This window comes from Colletes gigas, unplaced genomic scaffold (genome assembly GCF_013123115.1).
Source record: "Colletes gigas isolate AHSC1104 unplaced genomic scaffold, ASM1312311v1 Colletes_gigas_Sc00007, whole genome shotgun sequence".
Taxonomy (NCBI): domain Eukaryota; kingdom Metazoa; phylum Arthropoda; class Insecta; order Hymenoptera; family Colletidae; genus Colletes; species Colletes gigas.
This window is the reverse complement of record NW_025106636.1, coordinates 2,517,763-2,544,420: the sequence shown is the minus strand read 5'-3', so window position 1 is coordinate 2,544,420 and position 26,658 is coordinate 2,517,763. Positions and strand designations below refer to the sequence as shown.

Below are 26,658 nucleotides of genomic sequence, written 5' to 3'. Positions count from 1 at the left end.
TAATGTAACATCAACTCGTACATGTTTTACAACTAACTAGCAACTATGTATCCTTTGTATGCGATACATCGAGCGTAATTTTACGTCGCGACGTTTACGAGTACTTGGGTCGGAGACCTATAACCTTCTTGACCCATAGGTCATGAACGCGTTTTATTCCCTGGTGCACCACTATCCGTGGGTCCTTGGATTCGAAATAACTAGCTTTTTCCTCGTCAACGGAGTCATAAAGAAACGGATACGGAAGACCCGGTTCACTACGGTAAGGAGTAAGGAATTTTCCTCTCGAGTCTTTCTCGTTGACAGATTCTACAACAGTTTCCCCAGAGACTTGACCCTTGGATCTTCTAATACAATTAAAAGAGTATTCTTCTAAGCTGCATATATCCAGCAGTGACGTCGATACTAAACAGTTGTCGAATAAAGCGTAGGAGTTTTATAAATTTTATTTTTAATTTCAGTATTTTCGACGAAATTAAAAAATTTCAAATCGTTCTAAAAAAATTATTTTCTATCGTGGGAGTCAATTACAATCATTTTTGGTGAACAGACATACCCCCGAAATCCTACGCGCTTTCGAGAAAAAAATTCCTTACCGAAAATTTAATCTTTGGCCAGAAATCGTTCCTCGAAATTTCTTGCGTATCTTTAAAACATCATAACTTCTGAACGGATTGGAGGATTTTAATGTTTCAAAATGCAAACAAGGCGTATTTTGACGAAGAATATGTAGAAACTCTAAGAATGTTCGATAAGTTTTTGTCTAACCCAGTAAAATGTGTAAAACCCCATAAAAGTAGTCCAATTGATCGGAATTTTACAGTATATTTCAAACTTTATTAGGGATACTCAACTTAGTTTTAAGCTAGGTACATATGTACGTACATCAATGATAAGCTGTATACCTTGGAACTATGCCAGATCGATCGTCGATGTGGGCGATCTTTAGAGATTTATTAACAGTCGAATTTGCGTCCCTTCTGTTCTAAGGTGGATAAATTTTAATGGTCGCTGCAGATCTCTTCTCGATTTACCTTTGTTCAGGATTCGTTATATTAGAGCCGATGTTTCAATCGTTGATCCTATAACAAGACTGTACGTTACAGCTAATACTGTATGCGTTAACGTGAATCATTTCTCGAGCTTGTTGAATATATTCGAACGTTCTGTCCTTAACAATCAGCTTTGGGAGGATTTATTCTTCCATATATACGTTGTCTATCTACTTTGTTTAATTGCCCACTTTATAGTAAATTCGTCGTAGAAAAGAGAGGCGTCGAGCAACAAATTCGTCGGTAATTTCATTTTTTACGATGTATTTTCATTTCGATAACGCACGGGACCAATGAAACTTACAGAAAAGAAACGGATCAAAGTTGGTAGCAATGTTGGCGGCTGGTTTCCGTCGGTTCGCCTAACAAACGGAACTGACAGAATGGACGAGTGGCACAGAGAGTAACGAACGCGCTCCTTTCTAATTACTTCAGCCAGGATTCGACGAACAAATGGCTCGAATAATGGAACCACTCGGCTTCTCGAATTATTTCATTGGGTAACCAAGTCGCAACGTTGACTTTCATCGCGCACCGTGACTCTTTCTTTCTCGCCCTCTCTCTCCCGCTGGCAACTTTCTTTCGAATGAAAAGGGGATTCCGTGAAAGGGAGCAGCACGTCGCGAACAATGCCAAGGGCCAAGATCGAGAGACCTAGCCACGCGTTTGTGTAAAAAGAAATCTTCTTTGAAAGGGGGCAATTGAGCGTGACCTCGTCTCTCGCCCGCGAAGATAGACATACCCGCAACAGACGAGCTAATTCTTTTTCCAACGGTTAACCAGTTAATCCTTAATTAGCGAGATCGATTTCGCGGCCGTCTTAATTTCTTTCCCTTCAAAGGTACCGGAAAGAGGGTTGTCGATTAGGCAAAATCGAGTCAAAATATCGTAGAATTTTCGGGAAACAACCGAGAAGAGATAGGAGCGATTAAATTTCGTTGGCCTCCTTGTCTGAGGGTCGCAGAACAGACGTTTAGACACAGTATCGACTGTACTTGATTCGTCGAAATAGTTGCGAGCGGTATTATACTCGTCGAGGAAGAAACCGAGTTTCTTGTTGTATATTGTTTCCGCGCGCGGGTGACGTATTTGTTTTTCCCGCGTCGTAACTAGGACAGCTATCTTGCGCTGGCTCAGTGGAGTTGTCGTTTACCGAGTCGCTGCTACCGCCGAATATATCCGTTTGCCCGCCACGCCTGCTTCGTTCGTTTCCACCCTCTCCACCCTCTTGTCCACACATTGTAAACACTGCGATTAACACCGAGTCCGGCTAATAGTGCTGACGCGACGCACCGCGGCAAGGAACAAAGGACATCGCGTTGGTTCGTTCATCGATCGGCTACACGGTCGGTCAGAAGCTGGACAAGTTCGTTTTCGAAGAGTTTGCGACGTCCCGAGTCGTAGGGTTCCTCCTGGCAACTTGGAACTCGACGGAGCAAGCAGGAGTTTTGTTTACGGGGGCAGCCAAATTGTCGGGATGTTCGTTGGAAAAGGCAGATAAAGGAGAAACTGCCCCCCGGTTGGTGGCTGTTTCTAAGGTGAGCCGATGCTCGTGCGCAGATTAAATTTCGCGTTTATCCACCCTCTGGCTGGTTGACTGATCCGTCAGGGCTGACGTATGATCAATTTCAGGCGTCGTCTCTGCCGGAGCTTTAAGGGACCCGGCCTTTCAGTGGACTGTTTGCTGAATCGAAGCAGCTACCCCCAGGCAAACTTTTGCCGTACACTTGAACCCCCCGGTTGGTCGTTTCCTTCTTGCCAACGACTGCCAGCTTTTCAACCGTTTTTCGCGAAACCACTTTGTGGACCCCGGACTAAGTTTACGGGAGTTACTTTCGTGGTTGCATTTACGCGTCGGGCTAAATGAAACTCCTCGGGCCGTATAACAGTAATGAAATGTCCGGTGATCTTATTTTCGTCGTGCGTCGTTGATGGTGCTCTTAACCAGCCTCGTAATAATCAACGAACGTTTGCGTCTGAAACGATCGTCTACGAGGAGAAGTGATAAGCCAAAAGTTCCACGAAAAACATTGTATCAAAATAGTGTAATGTTTCCGGGATATTAGGAAAATTTCTTTCACATTTTTCACGAGGTTGATACTTGACGAACCGTCGTTGAATGGTCGGTCTATTCCGTAGCTCTTTGGTGCACGTGTTTGACAGGAGCTGGAGGAGCCACCTGTGAATCGCGCGATTAGAAGTGGATGCGGGAAGATGGATGATTTACCAATAGAGCAAGCACGCGCGAGAGAGCGATCGGTGAAGCAGGACCAAACCATCGAGGGAAATTAACGACCAAGAGGGAAGAAAAGTTTCGTGAAAAAACGAAAAACCGATACGTCTTTCGCGTAAAAAAAAAATTGAATTACACGCGTAGAATGTCGTGTTTCGAAAACAAACAGCCGAGTGCTTGATCGAGATAACGTCATCCTGCTCGACGACAACGATCGTTGAATTATTAATTAGAAGGATCTACGCGGTCGCGTTCAGCAGTAACAACAATTAACGCAAGTTATTTTTCGAAGAAACGGAAACGCAAGAGTCTTGGTCGCGTTTACGGTTGATGCCCACTTAACCCCGATTTCATTGTCCGTCCTTCAACGTATGTACTTCAGAGTTCATTCTTTTTCTACGACAATTAGACGTTTCTAAAGCGAGATTCGTTCTCTGGCAGGTTTGCTGGTACCGACGGTGCGACAAAATCCTTGCGTCGCGATTAAATCGCGAGTCTCGAATCAAATTTTACGATTTCCGCGTGGAACGTTTGTCCCGCCAAAGCGTATAATCGTAAGTAAAGTCCTTCGAACGTAGGAGGAAACGCGATTCGAGGACGGTTTGATTAGCATTTCATTGGTACTGGCTGCGTGCGCGTAAACCTTAAGCGTGTTCCATCGTGCCTTCTCCTAGAATGCAAGCACCTGGAGAAACAAATGACTAAATAGCGAATCGAGCAGGAACCGCGCGATAAAATACGTCGCGGTTTCTACGCAAACGCTCGGTTCGTCGAAATCGATCCGTGGGACGCGGATGACTCGACAGTGAAATGCATATCGACGCTAGGCCATCGGGAACTTTTGTTTTCCAAGTCGGAAAACGAAACGTCCGAAGGAAACGAACTAGGGAAGTGGCAAACTCGAGCAGAAGGGTAACAAACAAACGCCGATCGACGGAATATTAAATTGCAGAATAGTTTCCGCGCTAATGACGAACGCGAAACAACCTGAACGTATTTGTTCTTTTGTCTGGTAAACCGAGGCAGGTAGAAATTAATCAAATTGACGGGATCAATTTGATCGAGATCGATGCTATGGATATCCGAGACGCGATACTCTCAGTGCTTAATGATTTCGAGATGCTCCCGGTCTCCGTTAAACCCATTAATTCTGTTAATCTTGCTGATCCCGGAGATCCTATCGAGGACAGCGTAGGTTGCCCTCGATCTGCTTCGACCGCTATCGTTCGATACCGCTCCCGAAATATTAAATAGACTGGGCACACTGACCCGGCAACGCTGTTCCTAATGAACGCCGACCTAATTATAATATTCCCGTTGAACGATGTAGCGCAACAATTACACTGTTCGCTCGTGCAAAGAGAGTGCGTCGGGCGCGTCGATTTCAAAAGCAGGACATAGCGTTAAAATGTATCTCACGCGTTGATCGCTTGTCCCGCGTAAATCCGTGTTGTTTTTTGCCGGAGCGCGTTTTTCCGCAACGGCACGTCGAGGCATCGCGTCGGATAGAATCACGTTCTCGCGATCGTCTGTTTTCCGAGTTTCGAAAACTTTCTAGACACCTTACGACGCTCTGTTAAATCTACTTAGTCGGCATCTTGTCGTCAACGTGTTCCATCCGAGTGTAATTATTACAAGTCGATTGCTTTTCCCTTTCTATGGAATCGCAATAACAAAGTTTTGTTGCGCGGAATACAGTGTCGAGCTCTTTGGAGAATTCTTGGTCGCTGTCGTTCTCGTCGCGTCGTCGTCGTCGTCGTCGTCGTCGACCTCCTCCTTGTCTCTTGGTTTCGCGACGAAGCGAGAAATTATTAGAGGCTTTTTGCTGCGGAAGCAAAAGTTGGAAAAATTATTCAAGTTCTAGGAGCACTTTTAAATTGCTACGCGGCCGTCGAGACGCGCCCGAGCGCAGGATGATTCCTTAGAAACGCTCGACTCCGCGATTGCAATTACGATCGCGACGCAAGAAAGAACCTCGGAGAACTTTTACCCGTAGCTCGCGTGCAATTTCGGCGTAATTCGATTAACGTACGAGACGGTGTCCGTGATCGTTATCGTTATCGACACGATGATTTTGTAAATATTGATTTTAGCCCCGATTGGTTTCAGTCTGTTTGGATCGCCTTGTATACATCGACGTACATCCATAGCTCGTCCGATGCGCGTTAAGGACGTTGCCGCACTTAATTAATATCAACGTTAATTAATATCCGTCGCGCAATAATATTCTGTCGCGATAAGATCGAAAGTGGTATCGAAACTCGTGAAAATCGCTACGCGGTTGATTCCTTCGCGTTAACCGATCGATCAAAGCGTCGATTCTCTTGTTCGGAATACGTCTATCCTGACGAGGAAGCGTAACGCGAACGAGACGAACGTTCAGGCCTCGTAGGATATAATCGATACTCAATTACATTATATCGTTTTAGCGCACGAAGCAGTTGCTCTCACGATATAAGACGATTAAACGTTGAATTAATAGAGGACACGCGTAACGAAGCCTCGCCTTGCCCCGAAATTAGACTGTCCAAAGAAGCACGAAATCCGCTTAATATTCCGGGACGTAGGAAATACAAGGAGCAGCGAACGCTAATAAATATATCCTACGGTGGCAGCCATTGTGGGTTACGAGGCTCTGGAGAGAGGGGATCGACGACGAGCCGTATAATTAATCGGGTTGCACGAAATCCCGAAAAACTCGACGTTATGAGTTATTCGAGATTTTAAGAATCGCAGGTTCGAACAACGACGATAAAACTCGGAAAGAAGGTCGCGCGTATAGGAACGTGTCCCGTAATTCGTGGGCCGGGTTAATTCGACGAGTCGGGAAAGCAATCTAAAGGTTATTTGTTGACCGTAGGAGAACGGGTCGATTCGTCCATCACCGGCCCCGCGGAAAGACGCTTCGGCGGTGATGAAATGTTTTTTCTCGGTCGCGTGTAGGTGATTTTCGGTCGTTTACGAGGTCGAAGCAACCAAGGGGGGCTGTATAAATCGATGTAACCACGGATCAAATTAACCGCGTACAGCGGAACTTTTTCAACGGATCGCCAAGTCCGGTTCGGCTTCGATCCGCTGCACCGGGATACCGGATCGACCGAGCGAGCAGCTGGCTGCCAGGATCTCTATAGAAAAGCAATAACTCTTGCTCGTAGGAAATGAGCGATAGGCAATCGACTATTGGATATCGAACCGGGGAATTGATATGTAACTACGCCGCTTGTCTCTCCTAGTAGGTCGCTAGCCAGCCACTTGTCCGCCTCTGTCGGTAGTAACTTCGTAGATGTAGGTTGATTGCTTGCCCGATAGGGACGCGTCTCGTCCTTCTTTCTTTCTTTCTTTCTTTCTTTGCGATCGAGAGGACGCGGCGAACGGGCTGTGGATGCGGATGCGGGCGCGGCCGCGGACGGGAGGCTTCATTTTCGCCAGCCAGAAAATCGTTCTCCCTTTATTTCCGAGGAAACCGATTCCGTAGCCTTGGCGATCATAGGAAACGGTCGCGTACCAGATCTGTCGGGAAATTCGGTCGTTTCTCTCGATAAAGCGAACCTGCCTCGAAATTCTTCGTTATCTTGGACGGCAATTTCCCTCCTTTCTTGGACGATGAAATTGACGCGATCGTTTGACGGCGGTTTCGTTATTTTTAACGAGCATCGCGCCGAGATTGAAGAACAAAACAGAGGAGTTCGACGAACAACCGTGAATTCGTTAGAAAGGCGTAAAGCGCGAAACGCGGCCGGAGAAGGGAACAATGGGCTCGCATTGAGAGTGCTTGTAAAATGTCTGCCGCGTTGCGGAATCAGACGCGAGTAGGCATTCCGCAAAGACGAATTTGCAAAGCAAATGTACCATTAGTTTACTAGTAACGCATTGGGATTCGTTCCTTTGTTTCCTCCCTTCTCCCGTTTCTTTATTGTTCTTACATCGTAATTTCTCTCTTTTTCAATCCGCTTGGTTCGCGGACCAGAAGAACAACGCGTACTGCTAAAATCCCGACCAGATTTTCCTGACGCGAGCCGTAATTTTCCTAATTTTTCCGTGTTTTTAGCCGCGATTACGTTTTTCCTAGCCGTACAGTCTCTGTCGCGAGGTGAATTTTTGCGAGCGACACCGACATTTCCCACGCAAAACAGAATACAAGAATGATTTTTGCTTCGGACACGCGTCCGGGGAGCGTGTTCTACATATTCATTCGTCCCAGTGGTATTTATGCGACGCGCAATTTTATTCTATCGCGAAACGAAGCGTTTATTGTAGTTAATTCGATACGCGGTCCCGTTGATATCGCACGCGTTGCCGACCAACCAACGGGAATTCACGTATTGTTCGACAAAAGAAAAACCAACAACATCGCACGCGAATCTCAGAACCTAAGAGATTAGGAAGAATCGGAAACAGGGGTAACGGCGGTACGAGCCACAAAGCGAAAAAATCGACCTAGTGTCGTTTAATGAAGTAGCGTTCTCGAGGCGTACGCGCAAAACAAAGATCGTTTAAATCCGTGCAAATTGATATTAATCCGTTAAACCGGCCGAGGCAATGAAATTATTTTATCCTTTCGCGTTTAACGAGGCAATTATTTGAACGCTCTAACTCTGCGTCGTGCGCACTTGTGATTTTCATTGTCGAATCGATCGATCGATCCGAGTACTGTAATACGTCGTGCGTGAAAACGCGCCTTTGTCGGGTTATGATCCTTTATGATCCGTTATCGTGTCAACATCACCGTCTAAGGAAAGGAAAAGACTCGTTAAAAGGCTTTCACACACCCAGGAAAGGATCTTCCGCCACAGGCAGTTCCAAATCCAGCTACGTGGCCACTTCTCGAGTAATCGAGGCCACTGCCCGCCACCTTCTTCTTAAAGAGAGTAGAACCATTTTTATTCCTTTACGATTCGACCAGCAACGTGCCATCCTACGATGTGATCGTTCGCTCTTGAACGAAAACTCGCAGAAAATAAATCGGAAGCCAGAGCGATAAATTCAGCCTCGTGGTTCTTTTCACCTTCCCGAATAATGTTACAGTATTTAAAATATACTCGATTTCAATATCCTAGGAGTGGCATCTTTAAACCATTGGTCGTATAAAAAATTGTTACGAAAAACTAAAGAATCTTCGTTTAAATTTGACCGTGAACATAAGGAGGTTAAGAACCATTGTTTTTAGAAACATGGCGACGATACGGTTTCGTGATACATACGTATTTTTCCACGACGCGTTATCTTATCCTGTATATGCAAACGTTTGGTTAAATACGTCGAATTATCAGTTTAATGCCGAGCGTAATATATGCGCCTCACCGGTTGCGCGTTTCTACACGTGTAACGTGTCCGTATGTTTACACGTAATCATCGGACGACGATCGATACATCGTAATACATTATACGGTATCGAGAAGAGCAACGTCGCTCGAGAGTATGTTGCCTCGGTCTCGTGCAACTTGATATTTAGCGAGATTATGCGTCGCTTCTGCCAAATTCTACCTGCTCCAATCATATTTTGTTCTATTCCGTTTTTAGGTTTCCAACAGAGATTTTAGGTGGAAAATCGTTACAATCCATATAGGTCGTAGGAAACTTTCTTTTGTCAATTTTTTGTTTGTAAACGTGCCAACGATTTTTTTTCTCGCACGCGTGAACTTAGTCGTCGACCTTCGCGAGTCAAACATTTTATCGCGACGAAACATCGCACGAACAGCATTCCATCAAATATTTTAATATTCTCTCCGAGCTGCGGAAGGGAACGATCCGCAGTTTCAGCTTCGGTAATCGATGAATCTAGAATTCGAGGTTCGATTCGCCCGACGTCGCGTCGCCGCGAACTGCATATATTATTATCTGGTCGCAAACGCGCTCTCGCTGAGCGAAACGAGGAACGGTTGCAGTAGCGAAACTTTTAATTTCGTTGCGCTTTCATAGGTCCGCGACGACCATCTAGCCGCCGTGCCACCAGAATTCGCAGAATAATTAACAATTTAAATAGTTGCAGAAATTACGGATTCGGGCCGCGTCCGACTAAAAATATATTTGTTATTCTTAGAAAAAAGTCTGTTCCACTTTGTAACCGTGGAATGGCAGAGGAGCCTGAGTGGTAGAAAAATCCTAAAGAATCCACGTCCAAAGATAAATAAAAAATGTCGCTTTAATTAGGCCCGATGCTTGTCGTGGTTGAGAAACAACGAGCAACAGTTAAATGACAAGCTGGGTATCGATTTGCAAGGTTATCGAGTAAACAGTAGCAATACTCGAGAGGTGTATCGCGTAGCTGGTCAGTGGTCTGATGCATGCCAAGTATGCAGCCGTCTGTCTGGCACCGCGTGCGTTTTATTCAATTTCCTTGCAAAAGCCTTTGGTTCGCAGCTTTTCCTTTCTCCCATCGACGCGAGAGACTCGGATGAATGCGTCTGCTGGATGCGAATGCATGTTCATGGCAAAGGAACCGAAAGGGAAGGGAAAGTAGTTGGATTCCATATTCCGCCAAAAAGTAGCGGCGAAAACGCCGAGTATCAAGGAAATTCGTTTACGATCGAGTTTCCGCATACGTCGATCGATATCGCCTCGTGCCTCCGCATACACGCAAACCTACGACGTGTATTCGGTTACGTCGAAACAGCGGAAAGGGAAGAAAAAAATATGGATGAAAGGGGCGATCGTTTTAGCGTGCTGTGACCTGTTTGTTAATCGTTTTTTTCCCTAGCTGCGAACGGACCAAAGAGAAACCGTAGCCCGTACGATATACATATATATATTCTCCGGAGAAAAATGAAGCGAGTTTACGCGACTCGGAGAGAGCGATGCATTCCGATAATTAACTCTCGGCGCCGAGAGCCCTTATCCGGCACGTTCGGGACGATCACCTACCGATTGAAATCAGTCAGCCATTTCTCCCGCCATTTGTATAATTCTAGTCGTCTGCAAAGTGTTTCCAGTTTTTATTCTCCTCCTCCTCCTCCTCCTCGATACCTCGACGGAAAATCTTTACGAAATCGTCGAGATCGACGAGGCAATTCTACTCGCTGTTTTCGTTCAAATTGAACGTGCAACTTGTCACGATTGCGCGCAAGTCGCTTCGTATGCTGGCTGCGACGCGGAACGGCAATCTCTGATAAAAATACACGGGTCGATGCCAGAGACGCGGATCGGTAAATTCATCCCTTGGTTATTAACTTTTCACCGCGTCGTTTGCGTTTCTTTGCGTAGGAATTCATTCGTAACGTTTCGCGATTCTGACGCCGCAAATAAAATCGAACGTCTACCGGATGGAACGAAACAATAGATACCCACTCTGTTGCTAATTGGGATCGTATGATCGCTAATAAAGAACGTTAAAAGAACGCGTTGTGCGTGTATCGCGAAGAGTTTAAGAATTTGTTAAATGCTTCTCTTTTTTGGTGGACAAATGTTCCTATTAGTTTGTTCCTTTGAAAGGGAATTCGTCAAGGAGGAGAAATCCTTCGGCTACACCGATATTTTCGTATTCATTGGATGCACTTTACCATCGCCCCTTGGCCGCTATTTTATTCTCTCTTTCCGTAGATATCCCATCACCCTGCGATATACGTGTTTCCGTTCTAAATCAATACGATATATTTCACGCTGGAACACCTACACAGGTCGCTGCACATTAATTTTGCGATAAACAGAACGATCGAGTATTTTATCAAAATATTACCGGTATATAAAAATAATTATTTCTCCTATCCTTTGTTCGCTATATCTAATTCGTTAGCGCAGCCAAGGTAAGCGCGTGGCAAGTTAAAAAAGTTGAACGAGATTAGTAAGATGCGCCGAAATCCTATTACACGATCGCGCTCCGTATACCGTCGTATCCGTGAGCTCATTATCGATACGCGAGATTTCAGTCTACCATCAAATTATAGACCTTGTCTAGCAGGACGTGTTTATCTTCGTTAAACGGATAAAGCGTAGATGGTTCGATCGAAGGCAAAAACTCGGCGAACGAACGAACGAAGGAACGATCGCGAGTTTCGAATATGCAGGACAAACGGTGATTTAACTCTGGGACCGACCTGCCGTTTGAAAATCGCAACGTAAAGCTACAAAGAAATACAAAGGACAATCGTTGCGCTAGCCCCGAGCGGAATCGAAATTTTATTCGAAAAAGAGTGCTGCGTACCGGAGATTATAGTACGTATGCACGCGCGATGCGTTTACTCGAACGAGTTTCATTCGCGCAAACAAGACGAACCGTCTAGTTAAAGACTCGGTTGGTTGGTGTTGGAAAGAAAAACGACAAGCACGAACGAACCTCTTGCCTTTATCCAACCGTTCATCGCGGAGAAATAAGGAATACGTGTTTGAGTATAAGTTTCGGAACCCGAGGGTTGCCAAGAAAATAAGCTACAAAGTTTCGAGCACTCGTCTAGAAAGGCCACAAGTTTCTTCGATTCGTGGTCCAGTTTGCTATCTATAATACATCGACTTCCGAAACTTACGTTTTAGGGTTTCAACTAGTTATCGTTCCTTCCTTTCTATATTTACGCGTTCGATAAAAAAAAAGAAAAACTGGGATTATTATCGTTTCGAGGAAGAAAATATTTTCGATCGAACCGTAGATTTTTTCCTCGTTCCGGAGCTCATCGAAAGCTTGTCTCGTAGTTTTAGCTTCGACGCTAATATCGAACAATTTAGAGGCAAAAGTTTTCCAAGTTCCACCGGGCGACACACCGTCGAACGAGAATTCAGCCAGTCCCTAATCTCTCGAAACGAAGAATCATACGCGGAATTTCCATCCGGCTGGAAAGCAGCGTTCTTCGTAGATAAGTCACGATCCATGAACACCGTACTTCGGGACTCGATGTAACCTTAACGACCGCGAGGCAAAAGTACAGGTAGAAGCGGCGCAGTTTCGTACACTTCCGAATTCAGGCTGCATCCCGGAACGATCTCAATTGCCGACGTAAACGTTATCTTTCTGCCTCCTGGCGCCGCTCTCGGAGACATGCTAATTACCACTATTAACTTAACCGCGTATCCGACCCGAAACTTGCCAACTTTTCTGGATTATGTGTGCATAATGCGTCGTTAAAATCCGGTCAATTTTCCTCAAGACCAAAGATCCTTTTCCACGTTTGCTACTAAAAAAACTTTATTCCAAGGTATTTTAAACGTATTTATGCACACTAGGAAATACTACGATAAAAAATTATTTGTTCCAAGCAGAAACTGCGATCCACATATTTACGCGTAACTTGTACGAGCATCGAGCGTATTATAAATTTAAAATAATTTTACTCGAACAATGTTCTCTGTTCTCGCAGAAGGGATTTCGCGTGTCCGTTCCAACACGCAGACGCGGTTTTTTACGAGGTGTCGTTTCATCGATACCATCATACCCCGTTTTTGCGTTATTTTAAACGACAGTTGTGGAAAAATTATATTCCGCTCTGTTTGACATCGATAAATATCGGACGCGTCGAGTACTCGTACAATGAAAATTTCAACGATTCAACGACCCGACCCGCTGAAATTCTCGCCAAATAAAAGAAAACAGGATTCCCCGAAGGAACTTTAGTTTCATTTACCGTTTGGTTATCGCGATGCTGGTTCGTTACAACTATTTGGTGTGAATAATTGTCGCGTATAGAATTATGCGATTCCCGGGACCGAGAGCCTTCTTTGTTTAACGGTGTCAGTCCAACGAAGAGACAATTTGAATTTGAAACGTAACGTATCGATGGGTTTGGCGTTTTCTATCGTTCCCCGATGCGCAGTTTGCGCCCTTCTATCGTCCAACACTATTGTAGCTGCGGAAAGCGTAATCGAGTTTCCTCGTTAATTAAAATCTCCACAATTACGTGGAGGGGCCTCAAATCTGGTTTCCACCTCGAAACAGAAACTCGTATTATCTAACGAGCCGTGGAATAATTAGAGTGCCGTTAATTATGGTATACTTAATATCGAAAATATCGACGAAACGCGGGGAAAACTGGATCGCGAACGCTCGCCTCGCAAACTCGATCGGCTTGGAATTGTCGGAAAAAAATTTATGACGAACGCCTCTGAACGGAGACGATGTTTTACAAGCGGGGGACACCGATGGTCTGTAAATCTAGTTTCGATAAATTGGCCATTGTACACTGGAATACAAACAGCGTGCGCGACAGACGATTCGTGCATGGTTGACGTTTACCACCAGGCAAAACATTTTTTAAGGGTATTTCACGGCGGATGGGTTCGATGAAAGATCAACGGAGCTGAAATTGCAAAACAAAACAGTTTCGCCGAGGGCCCTTTTTTTTTGTTGTTAAATACGAACGACTTCTTTTGTGCCGGTTAAATCTGCTGGTTATACGACAGGCGTGTCACGCGCGACTAGTGCCTCGCGCAGTTGTTTCTTTCGTTCGAAATGCGCGCGACCGTTCACCGTTAAATGCGACCTATCGATGGGGAAACGTACGAAGAAAACGCTCGGCCAAAGATCTAGGAAAAGTACGATCGTGAACCCGGGGCCTCGTCTTTTAACAGTTAATTGTAAGTCGTGGAGCCAAGCGACGCTCGATAGCAGAACTCGAGACGTAGGACGATTTATCTGTTTGCGCTCGGATCGTTTTCTATCGTAGATCGCGCGATCGACGTAGGTTTCCTTCGAAACGAAAGGACCCTCGTAATGAATTCAGTTATCTCGCGAAACGAGAGCCGAAGAACAGAGAGGAACGGATTTCTTTCGATCGCCCTTTTAAATCCAGCGAGCGGGGGATCAGAGGCACAGGGGGAGGAGGGCTGGACGGGACGAGTGGAGTTAAAGCGGCACATAACAGCGAAGGGTGAAGTGGTTGAGAGCTTCGAAAGGACCGAAGCTCTCGACGGGGTTGAACTTTCAAATTCCATCGCAAACATCTCACCCCCGTTGAATGGGAACACCAGCCACGGGGACGAGGGAGAGTCGTTATAGATTCCAAGAGTCACAGCGTTGGCTACCAATGGCCATTCGGTTCTCGTTGTTCCAACTTTACGTGAAATCCGATCAAGCATGGAAGCAATACCGCGGATACGTCCAAATTAATTAGAGACTACGTTTCAGTATGAATTAAAAGTTTCCTCGATGCATTATTCTCGTTTACTTAACACCTACTACAGCTACTCGAAAAAAATATCAAAGCTTTAAAGCTCTCGAGATTAGCAAGACTTTCGTAGCCTGTTAAGCGGATCGGGTCGTTTACGGTTCTGGGATGGACCGAGGACGGATGATCTCGGGTAGGGTTAGGTCTGGGTTTGGGAAATTTCGAAACCGTTCGAAGCATCTCCGTTCCATCGCTAGCTGTTCCGGCTCTGAACCGGATCGTGTGCTTTTCCTCTTCCTCTTCCTATCGCGGCTCGAGTGCTATTTGCTCAAATCTTAGCGCCGGAGCTTCAGGAGTTACAGCTTTTCGACCGAAATCTCGAGCGCATACTTGCATAAACGGTTCACGAGGGATCGTTAATCACCGTTCCCCCGTGGAATAACGATACGAAAGGGTTCTTAAGTCGCAGGATCGCGCGATCGCGCGATCACCGGTAGGACTGGCTCGTTGGCAATAAGTGCCGCCGTTGAAACTTTAAAGGAGAAGAACGGGCGCGACACAATGGCTGACAGTCTTGGTTAACGAGCTTCCAACGACAAACTGAACCAACACCATCGAACAGTTTTACTTTAAAAGACCAAGAATGCTATTCCGTCGACGCCCTTTCGTTCGCGGAGGTTGACTGTCGCGAAAGATTGAGGTCGTAAATCGTGTCTATACGACGATCGCGTCCCGTTTTGTTACACTACTGCGTTCAACCACTCGTAAGATAAATAAAAAATGGGCAACGTATCTTCCAGACAAGGTTTTTTTCAACTTTTAAAAGCTATGGCTCGCTTAACCGGTACATACTACCTACAGCGCAGCATTGTTCTATACCGTGCGGTACACGCTAGAAAGCTCGGCGTGTTTCGAATAAAAACTTTACAGCCGTTCGTTCGATGCCGCCCGTTACTTGGAATCCATAAAGGACGCGTCCTCTATCGATCGAGAAAGAGTTGTTCCTTGCGAGTTCAGCTACGAAGCGATTAAAAATTTATTCGTACCTTCGTTCGGTAAATACACACCGGCACACACGCCGCGAACGCTGCGCAATGTTCAATTTTAAGCACCTACGATATCGAGCGCGAACAGAATTTTGGAGCTTTCGAATCGACATCACGTAAATACAAATAGCATCAATTTGCCTCCCTTAATTGCAATTACGTTACGACGTCGCCAAACAACATCTAGCTTTTAGAGAGAGAGAGTACCAACGATCGAAATTGCGAGACATTCAATTAATCCAAGTAATTGTTGCGTTATTGGGTAGCGTACGTTTGCGAAAAAATTTCGTTCCGTTGGACAAGAAGAGGGAGAAACTAAGAGGAAAGGCATGCTCGTCGGAGTAAGGGATTTTTCTCGGAACAAGCTAAAAGATAGAAATCTTCGGCTCAAAGAAATTACGTTAGCTCGTCGTAACGACCGTGATTGCTAGAATCAAGCGCTTTCTTCTCCTTTTCCGGTCTTGCAATAACAGCTGGCCCGGGGATACGATAAATTGTATCTTGGCGTTTCGACGCGTCGATCGATTCTAACTTAATTAATCGCAAATACATTTTATCCAACGACGGATAAACACCGGCGACGATCCAACTCGGCGAAAGAAAATGTTGCTGGCGGTGAGCCTGACGGTGGTTCGATTCTCGTTGAATTAAAAATTGTTCGTCCAAAACGCGCGAAAACAGGATCTCGGCGGAATTGGAGAGAACGGTAGATCATATTGGACACCGCGTCGTGCCTCGAGCAGATCCAGCAGCACAGCTGTGCGTACTAATTTAGTATTCTCATCAAGAGACGAACGCGTTACGATTACTCGGGGGAAGACGATCGTCGTAGCTATTATTCCGTCAACTCGACCTCTTTAGATTATGGACACTGACGCTTCCTGCGTCGAAGCGGTCGGCAATTTAACATACAATTAGATCGCGGCTCGATTAACGCGACAAATGGAACACCGATTAACGCAACCCGACGCGATCAATGGCAAACAACTGAACGTCGTCGAAGAGGACTCGATTTCCCTGTCGTGTCGCGAACGCGTGCCGCCAAGAAACTCGCGAACCGAGAAAGTGTAAATCGAGAGTTTATCCTTCGGCCAGGAAACACGTATAAACGTCTTTGAAATATTATGCGACGTCCAGAGATCGTTACATCGTATTCGAACGACGCGTCACGACGGTGGAAAAGAGACGGTATTAAATTCCCGCTACCAGGCGCCGATAAATCAATTTACGGTCATCGAAATTACAGTGAACGATGCGTGTTTGTTTACCCGAAAGTAGCGAATAATAACTGTTATTACGAGGGAGCTCGTTATAAATGGAGATCGCGAATTCGCGCGAATAAATACTCGAGTACGTTCGAGCAAAGAACAATCGAATAATCCGTAATTAATTGTACATATTCTATCCGCAGTTGCTAACGAGGACCGTGTTGGAAACGCAGTCGAATTTTCATACAAATTCTAGCGCCGAGAGAGATTTCAACGCGAGGACCGTTCTTTTTTTCTTGCCAACGTTATTCGATCGATTCCCGTTTCGTTCGACGAATCGATCGAATATGATCCTGGAAGTAGGAACACCGCTGGTCAAGAAAATAATTCTTGCCTTGCGATCGAACGTAAAACGAGTATAGGAAATTTATTTATGACGGATACCCCCGTTCGCCCTACAACTTTTGACCGACATTGTGCGCATGGTTGCTTGCAAAGCGCATCCGGGCTCAAGTTGTACCACCGGTTCGCAACGAGTAATTGCGTTACCGTTGTTATTGTTGCTTCCGCAGTTTCCTGTTTCTATAGCCGCACGAATTAAACGGTTTCAATCTAGAGCCTAAATATGCTTGCACGCGTCGCGGAAATCTTTTCTCAATTCGATCCAATGGTCCGGTTTCGGTGTTATTGGATTAAGAGAACGTCGTTTTATCGCTTTATCGCTTGATACGTGTTCTTTCGCGCGTGCCAAAGAACACGGCAAACTACGGACACACACAGCTAGTTTTATCGCTCAGGGGTGCTGTTTCGTGCCAACGTTCCGTGTGTACGCTTTATTCCGTCTCAGCCAATCCTAACATAATCCGGACACTTTCTAAAGCTTTCGACTATGAAACGGTAAACAGAGTTTTCTTTTGCTCGTGCAGACATTTTCGCAGAGTCGCGTGGGAAACTTGATTTCCGCGGCGCGTAAAACTTCGCTCCGTTTAAAAGCACATTTCTCCCTTGTTTTTCTTGTTGTTTCTTCTTTAATGGCCACGGACAATTTAACGTTTCTTTTTTCGAAAACGGATCACGGTAATTCCGATTCAATTTCAACGTTCCGGAAGAACGAGAAAGCAGCAAAGTTTCTCGAGCGTCGCGCGTCCAGACTATCACGGTAAGTAACTCGCTGCGCGAATATTTAATTTCCTCGCTAGCGAAACGACTTCTCCTCGTTCGTTGAACGGTTAACATCAAGCGGTTCGTTCTTTGGGGCGCGAAAATTTAGCGAAAAAATGCCCGATGGTCGAGAATTAGAAACGGCAACGTCACCTACGCGACGCGACGCAACAATCTACGTACTTACGTGTCTCCTGGTCTGATAGTTTTCGCGGTACGGAGACAATTATATTAGCGAGTTTACCACTCGGATCGATACTGCACAGCCACCGAGTCAAGGTGAGCTTTCTCTACCTCTGTCCTTCTCGTTTCCCATTACTTTTCGCGTGTCTCTTTCTGCCTCGCTCACGCCTCGTCATCCCTCTTTATCTTCTCGGTTCTATCAATCTTTTCCTCGAGCCTCTTTTCTTTTCCCGTTCCCCCGTCGCGTCCGTTGAAATTTTATAGAGGCTATTTCGTCGTGCCAAACCGACTCTAACTTGATAACCCATTACGTACACTGCCTAAATGAAGTTGGAAAGGTCCCCGCTCGTTAAAAGGATCAACGAGTGTTCGAGGTACGTTCGAGGCAAAGTCCGGCGCAGCAGGAAACGCAGCTGGTTCCGTGCGCCCTTTCACAGATGCCTCCGTACAATTTATCGGCAAGGATGCTCTCGTGCTTCTCCGATAGGTGAACTGTTATTATTGCTCGGTGAAGCTGTAGGTCGCGATTATTTGCGGATCGATCGCGCCTCGCCACCGAACGGACGGGATCCCTTTTTCTTCCACATCGTGTGTCACCCTCGCGTTCCCGCGCGTCCAACGTTTCGACCACCTCGAAACGCCGCCCAGCTTTCATCCTTCCCTGAGCTTTTACGATCGAACGTGACGTTGATTTTAGGCTTTCTGGCCCCAGCTACGTCTTTCAACCTCTTCTTCGTGCACGACCTATTCCCAGTTACATTTTCGTCGCGATTTTTCACGTACACCTTACGAAACACATCGTCTCTTCAGTCCATAGTAATCAAGCCAATTCCTCGTTTAAGGAATTCGCTATGTGTGCCAAACAACACGATTCCGGTGAAATCGGAACGCCTGGTGCGACTACGAATTCACCGGTACACCGAGTCTTGGTTCGTTGAAAGCGAACCGCACACGTTCCATTAAAGCTTTCAAGATTCGAAATATTTTCTTTTGTATAAAGGCAACGAATCGAATGCAGTACGTACGCAGACGAAATATACAGGAACAATGGGGACATAGTTTTCCGTCTCGGTACAATGGCGAAACTTTTAAACGCTCTCGCGTAATTTCTGCCCACGTAACAATACGACTTTTAGGCGTGCCCGAATAATTCCCTTAAATTCCCTCGAATTAATGGAGCGCGAGGGTAACAGGGTTAGAATAGCCAAATACAGAGAAACGTTTTTCGATGCGCCACGTGCGGCAAAGGGCTATCGCCGTCCGTGTAGATCGATTTCGGAGTTCATGGCGCAAAAGCTCGACGTTGTTTCAATTTAATGGAATATCAACTCGAAACTAAGTTACCATAATAAACGAATGCAATTTCCTTGTTCCGATTTAAAAAGAGATAAAGAAAAAGAAGAAGAAAAGTAAAAAAGAAACGAACGTTTGTACGACGTACATACGTAGCGATAACTATCATTGATCGAGGCGCGCCATTCGTTTATCTACTCTACTCGAATTCTCGAGTTCTCTTGCTCCAACTTCTGACTCTTGGGTTGCTCACCGTTCGAGCAAATAAACATTTCGCGCGGGCGAAATCAGTCGCGAATCCTAGAATTCGGAGATATACCGATTTCCAATGCACGGATCGTACTTCGTTTTCGATAATTGAAATGGATTTTGTACTGTTTGCGTTACGACTGTTTCACGGAAATTGCACACGTTGGTCCGGCATCGTGATCGTTTTAAATCGTCGGTATCGCTTTAAAATATTAAATCTAATTTTGCGAAACGTATTGAAACATCGAATCGATGCAACGAATTTGTTTATTATTCGCAAACAATCGTAATCGCACCGATACTCTACATATTTACTACATCGAACGCTCTACCGTGCTCGGTTATTTGCGCAATATCGAATTTTACGAAAATTCGATTCAACGTCGTCCGAGCTGTATTCTTCTAGTTTCGCGACGTCTCGTAAACACGGCCGAATCGCCCTTCGGTATAATAATTCATCTCTATCAACTAGAAAACGTCTAGTACGTAGTCATTGATTTCAGATACAAGACTAGTTATTTATAACACACCTCTTCCTGTGAATCGTTTCTCGAGCATACATACGTAGGTACGTACAACATCTAATGTGTGTTGCGAAAGAATGCGGATGGCACACTTCGATATTTCCACGTGCTGACAATCTTTTCTTATTTATCACGAGAATAAGATTAGAAAATTTTAGAAAAAAAATCAACCATGGAGCAATTTTATTGTCGAATTTAGTTGGTTGTGTAAACGTTACTGTCGCTTCGGTAGATAGAGGAAACGGAACTAAAGGAAATAATATCGCGAATGGAAACAGATTTTTTTCGTCGCTCCATCGACGGATTCGCGTGAAATGGACGGATGGATTTTTCCGTAAAATGACTGCGGAACGAAGCAACGTTACGCGCAAGAGAAACTCGTTGCTTTTGCCTAGGAGATTTGCAATCGAGCAGATAGCTGCAAAAGATATTGCCCGTTCAAAGTGATTTATGACGTTGCTGTTTCCGCGAAGCTGCTCCATCGCTGCTCCGTCGCGTTCCTATTTGAAAAACGAACACGTTGACAGAGAATTTCGAGTTAATTAGCGTAACGTCAAACGATTTAATGGAATGAACATACGCGTTGCGTACAACGTCGATAAAAAAAAAGTTGTCGTACCGACGAGTTAAATTGGAACCCGGTTCAGGTATATTCGTTTGGACATTTGTACGCGAGGCTACTCGAAGCATAAATCAGCTTCCGATGAAAATGTTTTGCAAACCGTGCAATTAATGAATTATTGTCGACCATCGGAAAGTGGTGTCGACGGCCTAACCGAACGACACGGTAAACTTTCAATGAGAAACGCGGGCGCGTTAAGTGCTCTCTTTTAAATCGATTAACATCGTTACCGGAACCCGTCGATTCCCCTCATCCAAGACGGACTAAACTTATCGATTCGTGCTTTCATGGTCGAATCCGTGTACAATTTTCCGCTAGTGAGCGCGCGATCGCTCGTCAAGTATAAAAAAGTAGCAGCGAAACGTTTAAACTGTCTTTACTTTACCCCCGGAGGTCGTTTAAAGTTTCACGGGAACATTTTGTTGGAAAACGATTGCAGGCTGATCGTTGGAGTCTTGTGGCATCGTTTAAAAAAAATGTCTGCCAAGAACGATCGATGTTCCGCTATCTGACCGGATTTCCTTTCAAACAGTGAGGTACTTTATTTAAGCGTTTTGCTATTCAAGAAATTAGAATTAAAACGATACTCCGAGAGGCAAAAGACTTTGGTTAATGCGGCTGTTTATGCTCAAAGTATCCATCCAACGATCGTTTGTCAGAGAAACGTTCTGTTCGGTAGCACAGTAGACATTGTTTCCTCCAACGTCTTATTTAGTAGATTAAACGAAATATCGTATCTCCGCGAACAAGGCTCGCGTTTATAAAAAATCTGTTCGCTGTGGGTGTTTAAAATATTTTGCACGTTCCGACGGGCGGAGATCATCCGATCTTGCCAGAAGAAAGACGGAACAAAGAGTTTCAGCAATTTTGTTGCGCGAAGCGAAACGTTATATCCCTTCCTAGCCTTGCTTTTAGTACCATTTTACGAAGCACAGTGTCGTCGAGAGACCTACTAACCCATATCCTTAAAAAGCTAAATGTGACGTTTAGCTCGTATGGAGAAGGTTCTCGATATATCGATCGGGTCGGCGGAATTTAAAAAATTGATTGCCGCGATCGCACCCGAATACCTCCGGAATATTAAGCACGGAACCGCCCTCGCGATCAAACCAACCGCCAACGTTACTATTCGTCTTCTTCTTGAACTATGGTCAACAACAAACTTATCGCGAAACTTGGATTCGACTCGTCGTTTTTTCTTCGAGGAAACGTGCATTTTTCAAAGCACGAATCGTGTCGGGGAAAAAAAGAAATACGATGGATAACGAAACGTTATCTAAATGGCAAACGAAGGAAAGAATTGCGAATCGGTTATCTCGTAATCGGATCACTCGTATTTTCTGTTGGACGCGCGAGACAAATAACACGTACCTTGTGAAAAATGTTATCTTTGGTTCTTTAACCGCGAAAAAACAGAGCTATCGCTGGCAACCACTTGGAACTTCTTGCAGCGGTAACCGGTTCTCTGTTTTAGCGGTTATGAGACCTCCGTGCACAGTCGTTGGCTTAAAACGTACGATGACGCGATTTAAACGACTGTGTAATTTTGATCGCTGTTCTCTGCGTTTTTCATTGCCGGCGGAACGACGATAAAACGAGAAAATCCTGGTTCGCGAAGACATCCGACGTTACCGGTATAAATTCCTCTCATTATTCGGGCCAATCTTTTTGCATATAACGCATAAACCAGTCGCGGTACGCGCGCTAAACGAATAAATTCATTTTACGGTGAATCTATGCACGATACGTTTCGCGGAATGGATTCAATGAATATGCAAAATAAAAATAAATTAAACTGGTAAGATTACCTACCGATTTCAATTTTAACGGCGTAAATTTAACGGGGACAGGTCGATGAAACACCTAACGCGGAATTATTCGACGAGAATCGAACGTAACGTTATAATTTATTCGTTCGTAAACAAAACTGTAGTACCAGTGCCTCTTCGCGTACTGCTCGTTACGAAAATATTAACATCTCTTGCCGGGAAATTTCATTCTGCGCCTTCTCGACCAGTTTCATGCTTAATTATCTGGTATCTCGGAGAGAAATGCTTTATCGCGGCTAAAATTGTAAAGAAACCCACAACGCGACGTTAACTTGTTATCTCGTGCTGCGTCTGCATTCGGCGCGTCTGACCAGTGACCGAGTTATACTACTTGAGAAAATGATAATTATTGTTTTAAGCTTTACCGGCTAATGAAATAACGCGATAATCGAAGCTATACCTCCCTGTACAGCCTTTAACGTTTGGCGAGGCGTGACAAGCAACGAATATAATTTATTTTAACGAGGTTTAACATATGTTTCTGGTCCACTCACCTCTGTATCGTTCCACCACATGTGCAGCCGATAGTTCCTGAGCACGGCTGGATCTTCGTTGATGTGATCCACGGCGAGCTTGACCGAAGGCATAACGCCACGACCAACGTGGCTTTCGGGTACGTGGTTGCCGTACGGAAAGAATCCAGCGATGTAAACGTCTCGCCTCTTGGCGCCGCCGAGGTTTATCGGCTTCTGCCCGTCGCAACTCAAAATTCCGTCCAGCCACAGGATGGACGCGCACAGGTAAGCGGCCGCTAACAAACGACGCCAGCATCGCTGTCGAAATTTTCTTGGAACGACGGCGGCCATCGTGCGTTGCTCGAATGCACTCGGTGCGCGCGTTGCAAAAGCTATCACCGGTTCGACGACTTTAATTGGCTCTATTTTGCCCGGCCTCCGATTCCACGGGCGATAATCTTGCCACGCTGGTTCCTATTTTCGCGTGCATCGAAAACGATCGCCGCTTGCTTAAATCTAATAGCGTCGAGGGTTAATTGACTGTATCGAATCGACGGCTACGCCACGTTCATTTTACCCGTTCTTATCCTTCGAACGCGTCGGGTTACTCTTGCTCTTTTTTCTCACGACCGCGGTTCGTTTCTTCGATTATTCGCGCGTTCCATCATTTTCTTCGCAGATCCTCGACACGTTCGATACTCGTACACCCTTCGCGGCGGTTGTTACTTCCCGTGAAACATTATTTCGTCTATTTACGTTTCTTCTTTGGCTCCGACTAGTTGGAAACGTAGCCTCGTTTCCATCTCTTGGTCGTAGTTCCGCGGATGCTGCGACCGAAAGAAACGACACGACGAGACTTGGAGCTATTTCCGGACGACTCACCGAGACCCGGCGATAGTTGTACGAAAAGATATATATATATGTTGGTTAACAAGGAAGATTTCGTGTGCGGCTTCGCGCGCGCGACACGTTCAACGGATTGGCAAAGGATAATTGCCTAAACTTTGAAAAGCGTAACAAACAATGTTTATTTGCCATTTGTCGCGCTGCGACGTTTGATTTGTTGCCGATCGCAAGCTCCGCTGACTCGACGACGATATCGATCGTTTATTCTATCCTCGATTCTCATCGCGTGCTCCGCCTTCGATCGTGATTCACGAAGCAACCGACGATCTCGAAACTGGATCTGCAACAGAAATTCGTAATATCGGAGTTAAAGCGGTGATTTAACGGTCGAATCGCAAGCTAGTCCGTCGCTGAACCGTGTAATTTAGTTAGAAACCGTAACGGTGATTCGAACATATAACAAAGATACCGCCGCGGTCCGTTTTCGGAAAATCTCATCCGCGATTCGGTAATTCTTCATTAACGGGGAACGAGCGTCGTTAATCGGCAATTAAATGCAGGATCGAGCAGCCGAGACGCGTGGATCACGATTCAACGTTTACCGTGTCTTATAGGACTTCTCTATACTTGATCTCTTAAAAGAAACGCTATGTCTATTGGTTGGAACCAACCAGACGGTTCTAAGGGTGCAATCACGTCAGAACTAACATTATCACTTTGTTGTACCAATTGTCGGCATATTCTTGTATTATTCTTGTCTTGCCAACAAAATTCACCGAAAACGTAACCCTTTCTGTAGAAATTGAAACCGAGACGCGAAAGCGGAAACAAGGCAAATATCGTGGAGATAACCGAGCCAACGAACGGAAACCGTAGCCGAACCATGTTTCGCGTTTGATAATTTAGGAAATAGGTCGAACGATATCGTTTTTCCGTTCTGTTTCACGGTAGTTGCACGAATAAAAATATTGTCTCTCTCGTTTGCACGGCATTCTCTGTGTCCGAGTATTCCGATCGCGACAAACTATTATCGGTCCTGATCATCTTGGGTAGATGCAACGACGTTCGGTTGTTTACCAAATTAAACCGTTCCCGAAACAATTTCGAAACGGTACGGTTAAAAACCAACCGCGAGAGACACAACGGTCCTTTCTCTTAGCGAATTAAAATTACGTACACAGTGGAGTCTACTCGATTGTTGCACGCCGCGGGAAACGTGTTTTATCTTGGCTTCGCAAACCAGAGAACATTTAGATAAACCACGCGCGACGAGACACGCAACTTTTCGTCAAAAAAAACAAAAAAGAAACACTAGACAACGGAAATAAAACCGAGGCGTTGGCGGAAAAAATATTACCGACGTTTTTCCGTAATTTTTTACGCGTTCCCGCAACACACCGCGCATCGAAGATGACATTAAGAAATGCTTCTCGCCGACAACTACTCCTAACGAACTTTTTTCATTAAAGCTAAGTGGTGTTCGATGCCGCGAACGCCTGTGCCCCGACCATTTATCGAGTAATACTGGTTATTACGAAGAACCTCCTGCTACGCTCACCGAGGACTATAATCATCGTTGGACGTTGTTCGATGCAGAAATCGTTGCGTTTTCTGCGTGAAAGGAGCATTCGAGACCTTAGCTTCGGTTCGAGGAAACTACGCTATATCTACGAGACAAGCAATTACGCGGGAACAACGAGGCGATTAACGTCAAAATAGAGAAGGCAACCCGGTAGCAGACAATCGACTCGTTATTTTACATTGTTAACGAGCGTAACAAAGTTCTACGGAGAACTCGGTCGCACATTCCTCGAAAAGGAGGAAGCCCGAGATGTTCGAGGGTTAAACGGGAAAGAGGATGAGAGCGGATAGAGGCACGAGATGAGTTTGCTCGAAGCTCGTACTTGACCGGAACACTCGAGTCGATGAACTTCGGATGATCGTAAAGTTAAGTGTCCGGAACCTCTAAACCCTAAGTACCCAATTACAATAGCAGCAGCTGTCGATAACGTTCGCTCGCAACGGACGACATCGTACCGTTCTAAGAGACACTTGTTTCGGACGATAAGATATCCTGGATCCGTGATACGGAACCGTTGACGCCCAGTTATAACCGTACGTTACTACGCATGCGTTATTCCCCCGGTCACCGTATCTTTACATATATCTTTCGTTAAACGCGAAACAAGTCCTCCGCAACTTTCATAGATTACGACGTTCGAGAGAGAACCCTCTCCGATATTCCGCCTGTCGATCCAACTAATTAATCTTCGTTGGCATAGAAAACGTCGAGGAGCCGTATCGACGACTCGAAAAGCGACATTCAACGGCGCGGCGGCGGGAACTTAGTTTCAAAGTACGCGACACGGAAACTGTCCGCTCATCGGGATCGATAAAGAGTAATTGAACCTTGCCGTGTCCGTTGCGAGCATCAACGGCAATATTTCTTACGTTTAAGAATTTCAAGAGGAAGAAACCGCGTAATCGACCGAGAACGGTAACCGAGCAGTTGAACGCGGAAATTTCGAAGCTGTTTCGCGTACTGTTTGCACCGGCGTTAATTTATAATAGTATGCTCGTTACCGAACAGAGAACGGATGCGCAAGTTCTTGCGGTTGCGATGGTCAGACGGAACCTGGAGTAATTATTAACTGCTGTTACAGAGTTAATTACGTAAACGAGGAATTAACAAACGGCGTATGGGGATGCAACGAGACGCGGGCGTACGCGTATAGGTTGGTTTCCCCGAATTGAATCATCTTCGCGATCGTCGTCGTCGTCGTCGTTGTCTTTTCATTCTCCCAATTAACTGCCTCTGCTTTATCACTCTTTTCTTAAGAGCATCTTGTTCGTTCTTTGCCTCTTGCTCGCCTCGCAAATGTCACCGTCTCGCCCGAATTTCTTCCCCGCGACTCTCGAGGTTCTCACCTCGC

At 45.4% G+C, this 26,658-nt stretch overlaps 1 protein-coding gene across 1 annotated transcript in view; it reads right to left on the bottom strand.

Moving 5' to 3' along the window:
• LOC122396057 (gamma-aminobutyric acid type B receptor subunit 2) overlaps positions 1-23,971 on the bottom strand; it is a 73,480-nt gene extending 49,509 nt beyond the window's left edge. The window contains exon 1 of the mRNA XM_043394161.1: positions 22,919-23,971. Coding sequence (XP_043250096.1) covers positions 22,919-23,230 — 312 coding nt within the window. The 5' untranslated portion in view covers positions 23,231-23,971. The remainder of the gene's footprint in view (positions 1-22,918) is intronic.
• Between the last annotated feature and the right edge of the window lie 2,687 nt (positions 23,972-26,658).